The following is an 8,164-nucleotide window of genomic DNA, read 5'->3' on the forward strand; positions in this document are numbered from 1 at the left end:
GGGATTGGAGAAACAAACAAAAAACTGTACTTGAAAAATAACTAAATAAAAATTTTAAAACCCATGTCTCTATAGTCAATTAATATTTGACAAAGGGGGCATGAGCATACAATGGAGTAAAAATAGCCTCTTCAATAAGTGGTGTTGGGACAACTGGATTGGTACATGCAAAAAAAAAATAAACTAGATCACCAACTTAACATCATATACCAGAATAAACTCAAAATGGATAAAAGACTTTAATATAAGTCATGATACCATAAAAGGCCCAGTGGAAAACATAAACTAAATTTTCAGACACCCTACATAGCACTATTCTTGACAATGTAGTTCCTAGAGCAAGGGAAATTAAAAAAATAATAAACAAATTGGACTACCTCAAGTTAAAAAGTTTCTGCTAAAGCGCCTGTCAAAATAAAAACAGAACTGATAGTATGGGAGCAACTATTTGCCAATAATACATCAGACAAGTGTTTAAACTCAAAAATACATAAAGAACACTTACAACTCAACACCAAGAAGAAAAACAATCCAATTAAAAAATGGGAAAAGGACCTGAATAGACGCTTCTCCAAGGAGGACATACTGGTGGCCCATAGACATATGAAAACATGCTCAACATCACTAGCCATCAGAGAGATGAATTTTTTTACTTTTATTAAATTGTTGTTCAAGTACAGTTTTCTGCCTTTTGCTCCCTTCCCAGCCCACCCCCCTCAGCCTTCCCCACCTCCCTCCCATTTCTAATCCCCCTTCTTTCTGTCCATGTGTCCCCCATACTTGTTCCTGCAAGCCTTTCTCCTTTTCCCCTGAAATTCCTTCCCCTCTCCCCTCTGGTCACTGTCAGCCTGCTCCCTATTTCAGTGTCTTTGGTTATATTTTGCTTGTCCATTTGTTCTGTTGATTAGATTCCTGTTAAAGGTGAAATCATATGGTATTTGTCTTTCACCACCTGGCTTATTTTGCTTAACATAATGCTTTTTAATTCCACCCATGCTGTTGCAAAGGGAAGGGGCTCCTTCTTTCTTTCTGCTGCATAGAATTCCATTGTGTAAATATGCCATAGTTTTTTGATGCATTCATTTGTTGATAGGCACCTAGGTTGCTTCCAACACTTGGCTATTGCAAATTGTGCTTAATCTCCAAAATATATAAAGAACTCACAGGACTTCACTCTAAGAAGACAAGCAACCCAATTAAAAAAACAGACAAAGGACGTAAGCAGACACTTCTCCAAGGAGGACATACCGAGGATCCAGAGACACATGAAAAGATGCTCTATATTGTTACCTATCAGAGAGATGCAAATTAAAACCACAATGAGATATCACTTCATGCAGGTCAGAATGGCTGTCACAAACAAAGCAACAAACAAGTGTTGGAGAGGTTGTGAAGAAAAGGGAACCCTAGTGCACTCTTGGTGGGATTGCAGACTGGTACAACCACTATGGAAAAAAGTATGGAATTTTCTCAGAAAACTAAAAATGGATCTGCCTTTTGACCCAGCAATTTCACTGCTAGCTTTATATCCTAAGAACCCTGAAACATCAATCCAAAAAAACCTATGTAGCCCAATGTTCATAGAGTGATGCAAATTAAAACCACAATAAGATATCACCTCACATCTGTCCAGAATGGCTATCATTAATAAATCAACAAACAACAAATGCTGGAGAGGATGTGGAGAAAAGGGAATTCCAGTGAACTGTTGGTGATAATGACACCTGATGCCCATTACAAGTGACCCTACAAAAGCTGCTGCCATGGGTACCATGGAGGTCTCCTTCAAATGCTGCAGTGGGGCATAGTTGACTTCATAGCCATAGTCGACTTCACCAAGTCTGGTAGGTCTGCTCACCAGGTGTCCAGGTACCACCCCACAACGCCATTATTGCTGTGACTCATAATCAACAGACAGCTCACCAGGCCACCTGTACAGTGGCATCTTCCCCATAGTATGTAAGGACCCAGTGTAAGAGGCCTGGACTGAGGATGTGGACCTTCAGGTGGACTTGGCCATGAATGTTCACAAGGCCCAAGGGTTCTTTAAAAAGGGAAATGTGGTCATTGTGCTGACCAGTGGCATCCTGGCTCTGGTTTCACCAATGCCATGCTGCAGTGCCCCAGAGCCCCTCCAGCTCCTGCCCCATCCCTTTCCTCAACCTGTCTATTAGTCCAGAACTTGTAGTGCTCACTTAGGGCTCGCCTGTAGCGCAGCATTGGTAAATTGGGACACCATGGGAGAAGACTAACACCTGTAAACCATGGATATTTTTAAGACACTGCTCAGGTGAGGTATCCCAGAGCCAGGCTGCCCATCTATGACCCCACCCAAGCAAGAGAGATAGGGGTATAGGACTGGTGGCTCCAGAGCTTAACGTAGAGGACAACAGCTCCTGCTTCTCCTCCTTTGTTCAGTCTGTCCAGTTCCTATAGAAATGTACACTCAGAGAACCCACAAGCCTAGCCTGAGGTTAGGAGGTAGCCAGCTAGAGAAGGCAGTGGTTCCAGTTTCAGCAGACTCTGGACCTGGCCTACACTTGCTTCTCCAACCCCATCAGCCTTGCCCACTCCCACCTGGTTGTGCACTTCTGTTCCTGCGCTTGACTCAGCTGTCACTGTAGACAAATACTGCATCCTCCACCTTCATTTCCCCCACTCCACCTGCCATCAGGCCTATTGCTATAGAGCCTACATGTATGTCAGTAAACAGCAACTGAAGAAAGAAAATTCTGTAACTATGTATGGTGAAGGCTGTTAACCAGACTTACTGTGGTGATCATTTCTTAAAATATATAAATATCAAATCATTATGTTGTACACTTCAATCTAACAGCATAATGTACTTAAACCAAATTTGCAAAGGAGGAACAAGTTACCTCTGAAACCCAAATAAACAGTAAATGTTGATTCTGCATTAAAGTAAGAAGTGCTGATGAAAGAGAAGAGTTAGTTTCTTACTGCATCAGATATGAATCATCACTGCACTAATGAGAAATGTCTTGTAATTTTACTGAAGTAGCAAAGCCTTCAATTTTACAGGATGCAATGGTCTGACCTTAACTGAAGTTTTATGACAAGTGTTTATAGATCCCATGTGAGTGTACGTATCATTTGAATTTTCTCTCAAGAGGACGTTATCAATATAATGTCATACCTGTATTCCTGGAATGAGTTGGATGTGGTTAAGATCTTTCCTGTAAAGTTATGTGTACTGGCAGAGATGTTAAAGTATCCCATGGGGGAGTTGAGTGAAAATGTATTGTTTTTGCAAAGGTAAAGACAAATTGCTCCTGAGAGACTGTACAACTATGCATAGAATGAAACATATTAGCCAAATTGATAAAAGCAAAATATTTTCTAGTTGATGATTGGATGGAGTGTTAATTCCAGTAGTATTAAGTATGCAGATCTTAATGAAGGATTCCATGGTACTAAGGTTGTTGTAATCCACTGCAAAGTGACATTCATTTATAACAGATTTGAGCACTGGCCAAATTTGATTACTAATGGCAGAAATAACAGGAACACTGCACAATAGGAACTATGCTGCACAATGGTCAGGTGTACCAATCCCCCAGGGACTTCACTACATTCCTCTCAGTTTCACAAACCTCATTGCTGTGGCAGATATTCTCATTAAACACTTATCATGGTCTCTCAGGAGCTTCTCTCTTCAACCATATGTGTACAACTTGCTCTCAGAGTTATCAACAACTGAGGTTTATTTGCACATTTTGAATTTATGTCCACAGGGCATCTTTAGCTTCCTCAGGAAATTGATCCCCATGTGCCTGTCCTTTAAAAGGCAGATAAAAACCTGTGTCTCTCTGGCTAATATAGACTCTGCAAAGTTCATACCCTCCCTTTTAAGGATTTCACAATAATCTCTCTTAAAGCAGAAATATTAAGGAATTTTAAGTCTGTTAAAGTCCTCTCTTCTAATTCTGTCATTGCTAGGGGAGGGGTAGCTGCTATGTTTCTCTTTTTCATTATGCATGTAAAAGACTGTGTCTCTCAGAAACTATTATTTGATTCTGGTTTGGATTCATAGAATGGAAGATAATATACTTCCTTCCTTTGTTAAGCCCCACAAACTTGGTTACTTCCATTAAGAAAATGATAGACTATGAACAGGGAGCCAATATAAAACATGTTAAATTGTATAATATTCAAAGGCTCATGTGGCACACTTTACCTTTTATTTACTTATTAGGAACAATAAGATAAAACAGCCCACTGCAGTCATTCCAATTGTTGAGGATGTGAGTACTGTATGTTTTTAAAGCCACAGATGCTATTTTATAAAAGTGGATCATTAACTCAATCAATTGTGAAAATCTGGATGAAAATGCAAACTTGCCAAAGACCACAGGTTAGTACAAACAGGGAAGGGAGGGTTGTATGGGATCAGATCAATGTCTAACATCACCTACTATCTCTAAAAGCTGTATGGAATAGTGGAGAGATTGACAGGAGTGATTGTGAGAATATAATTTTTCTAACCCATATGCATGTGAATTGTTTTTCCCTCTTAATCAGAAAAACCAAAATGTGCACAGAAAATACTACCACAAAAGTTTTCTTTCTTAGCAATTACCAATTTATCTACAAAGACTCATTGTCAGAAACATTGATCTCCCTCTTCCTGATTTTTGCATGACAAAAATAGAGAACAAGAAAGTTTCAGACATAATAAATTGTGGTCCTTAGTTTGCCACTGAGGACTCTTTAAGACTGGAACAAAATTCACTCTGAGACACTGCCTATAAATCTCTCCACATCTCTCTTCTCAAAGATATATCCAAAATCAGCACCCAGAGACTCTGAATGTAGCAGAGAAACATATACAAATGATAATTAATATGATTTATTGATGCCTGAGCCTTGTTATGTACACAAAAAAACCTCACAATATAAAATGAGATAGCATTAACCAAGTTCTAAAGGCCTATTACAAATTTATCCCACAAAAGAAGCAAAGGTACAGAAAATATTCATCAAGATCTTCAACATTATCTGTGTGGGGAAACTTCCTCTGGTGCATAAAACAAGTCAGAGATGGGAACAGTAATGGAAATGAGGACCTATGGCAGATATTCAGTGGAGCATCAAATAATTGTACTAGAAGAGAAGAAAGTACAGAAAGAGAAAAAAGCACACAGAAGGCAAAATAAAACACAGAAAACAGAATCAGATAGAGATATTTCTACCAAAAGCAGAGAATTCAGAGAGATTGATAAGAGTCGGAGAAAAATGATTTAAATGTAGAGATTTCCTAGAGATTTTAGGAGAAAAGGGTAGGTTCAAACATATTCTTCTGAAAAAATTAATTATTCTGTAATATATTCTGTTATGAATGCAGGAATAGATGAACTTAAGGAACTACAAGACTTTAAGAAAATTCCACTTATATAGAAGACATGGGGCTTCTGTGGAGCCTAGCCGAGTCCAATGGGAAACTGGCTTGAGCCAATTGGCTGGAGAATATTACAGTATATGACCTGATTCTGTTGGTTACAATCAGCTTTATCTCTCCCACCCTGAGAAATTGAGTTTTTGTCATTCTTGCCTTTTTCTTTTAGATCTACTGAAGGTCAACAATGAAAAACAGGACCATATTCACTGAGTTTATTCTGTTGGGCCTCACAAATGAACCTGAAGTCCAGGTCATGATATTCATCTTTATGTTTCTCACATACATGTTAAGTGTCCTAGGAAATCTGACCATCATCATACTCACACTGGTAGATCCCCACCTCCAGACCCCCATGTATTTCTTCCTCCGGAATTTCTCCTTCCTAGAAATTTTCTTCACTTCCATTTTCATTCCCAGATTTCTGACCAGCGTGACAACAGGAGATAAAGCCATCAGCTTTGCTGGATGCTTGATTCAATATTTTTTTGCAATATTCCTTGGGGCAACAGAGTTTTACCTCTTGGCCTCTATGTCCTATGATCGCTATGTGGCCATCTGCAAACCCTTACATTACCTGACCCTGATGAGCAGTAGAGTCTGCATACAACTCGTGTTCTGCTCCTGGCTGGGGGGACTCCTGGCTATCTTAGCACCAATCTTCCTGATGAGCCAGGTAGATTTCTGTTCCTCCAATGTGCTGAATCACTATTACTGCGACTACGGGCCCCTCCTGGAGCTTGCCTGCTCAGACACAAGCCTCTTAGAACTAGTAGTTATCTTCTTGGCTGTTGTGACTCTGGTGGTAACGCTGGTACTGGTGACACTTTCTTATATACACATAATTAGGACCATTCTGAGGATTCCTTCTGCCCGGCAAAGGACAAAGGCTTTTTCCACTTGTTCCTCTCACTTGATTGTCATCTCCCTCTCCTATGGCACCTGCATGTTTATGTACATCAATCCCTCTGCAAAAGAAGAAGGTGCTCTAAACAAAGTAATAGCTGTGCTCATTACTTCAGTTACTCCCTTGTTAAACCCCTTCATTTACACTCTAAGAAATCAGCAAGTGAAGAAGGCATTCAAGGACACCATAAAAAAGATTGTGAAACTTTAAAAAACAGAATACATTTCAATGTACTTAGTGTGCCATATTTTAAGTTCTGAACAGGCCCTTAAGGATAAAAATATGAAAGGCATCTGTCCTAATTTCAAGGAATCTAGAGTTTAGTGTGACAGAAAGGTGTATGAACTATAAATTTATGTTTATTTTAAAAATAAAATAACATGGTGTTATTAGAGAAGGGTGAATGAGAATTTATTTAACAAACAATTGTAAAAAATTAACCATTTCCCAGAAATAACTTGAATTTTAAGAAGAAAAACTCATTATTTATTTAGGAGAGTAAAAGGATAAGAATTTTGAGTAAAAAAAAAAAAAGTAGCCAAATGATGGAAGTATTCAATTACTAACTATAGAGTTACTTGAACTTTGCTAAGTCAAGAGAAGTTTAAAGAAAGAAAGTGATATCATCATGCCTTGGCCGGTGGCTCAATTGGTTGGAAGGTCATCCCATACATTCAAAGGTTGTGGGTTCAATTCCTGGCCAGGGCACATACATAGGCTGTGGGTTTTATCCACAGTTAGAGTATGGACGGGAAGTAACTGATCAATGTTTCTTTGTCACATTGATGTTTCTCTTTCGCTCTCTCCCTCTCTCTGTCTGTCTCTCTTTCTCTGTCTCAAATTAATAATAAAATATACTCAGGTGAAGGTTTTTAAAAAAGAAAGTGATGTTATCGGCATTTCTTGAAAGGAACCTAGCACTGGCATTGTTCTTCATCATGGAGCCCTGTAGACTGTACTTCTATTGAAGTATCAATAACTTTAATTCTCCTCTCCTTTTTCACTTATTTTCCAACTGTAGCAATTATAACTTCCATCTTTCCATAAGGAAAAGTTTTTTAAAGGATACACATTTAATCTATTTTTCTATAAATAAGGTAAAAATTATCAAGATGTTTGTCAACTCACATGTCTTCTTTTAGAAGTTATGGTTAAAAGTGGTTTCTAGAGGCAAGGTTGGCAGACTTTTATATGTCTTAAAATGATCTATTGTTGCTTTTCTTCACTGACATCTTCTTAAGTTAATAGATGACATCTCCCACTCTCTCTGTATAGTATTTTCTGATGATTATGTTTTTGTTAATTGTAATGTTATTTTCATCCTTCTGTCTACTTTTGTTAGACACTGGAAAAAACAAATTCTGTGATATGGCTTCATTCTTTTAACTTTTCCCAAATTTCTGCTTTTGTTTTGAACACTAGCCATGGAAGCCTGTTTCATAAAGTAGAAAATAACATATAGTATCAATAGAGTTTCATATCCAGAATGTCCCAAATTATGAGTCTTAGCAACCAATTACAAATAGACTACCTACCCTACCAAGAACTCCTCACATGTATTTAATCTGAATAGGTCGTAGAAGGGGTTCGACTTCAATAGAACTAAAAAAACTTTGGAAATCTGAGTACTTGCACATAATTTAGTAATATCCTGATGCATTATGCAATGCTGGTTACTGTTTGGGGTTCAAGTGGAACATCATCTAGTGTAGTCACTGCTTTATATGCAGTAATGATGTTGAATGGAATATGCTTCTCTGGCATTTAAAGAACAAGATGTATTGAACTGATCACCAGAGAATATTTCTAGAACCATAGAAAATACTGAATATATATTATTT

The 8,164-nt window shown here is 38.2% G+C and overlaps 1 protein-coding gene across 1 annotated transcript; it reads left to right on the forward strand.

Moving 5' to 3' along the window:
• The first annotated feature begins 5,603 nt into the window (after positions 1–5,603).
• LOC119042466 (olfactory receptor 6C4) lies at positions 5,604–6,533 on the forward strand. Its single transcript, XM_037136187.2, has one exon. The coding sequence runs from the start codon at positions 5,604–5,606 to the stop codon at positions 6,531–6,533; it is 930 nt and encodes a 309-aa protein (XP_036992082.1).
• The last annotated feature ends 1,631 nt before the right edge of the window (positions 6,534–8,164 follow it).

This window comes from Artibeus jamaicensis, unplaced genomic scaffold (assembly GCF_021234435.1).
Source record: "Artibeus jamaicensis isolate MK-2021 breed Jamaican fruit bat unplaced genomic scaffold, CSHL_Jam_final contig_233, whole genome shotgun sequence".
Taxonomy (NCBI): domain Eukaryota; kingdom Metazoa; phylum Chordata; class Mammalia; order Chiroptera; family Phyllostomidae; genus Artibeus; species Artibeus jamaicensis.

What these genes read in the sequence shown, in the direction of transcription:
- LOC119042466 (XM_037136187.2), top strand. Translation starts at nt 5,604, where the DNA reads ATGAAAAACAGGACCATATTCACTGAGTTTATTCTGTTGGGCCTCACA.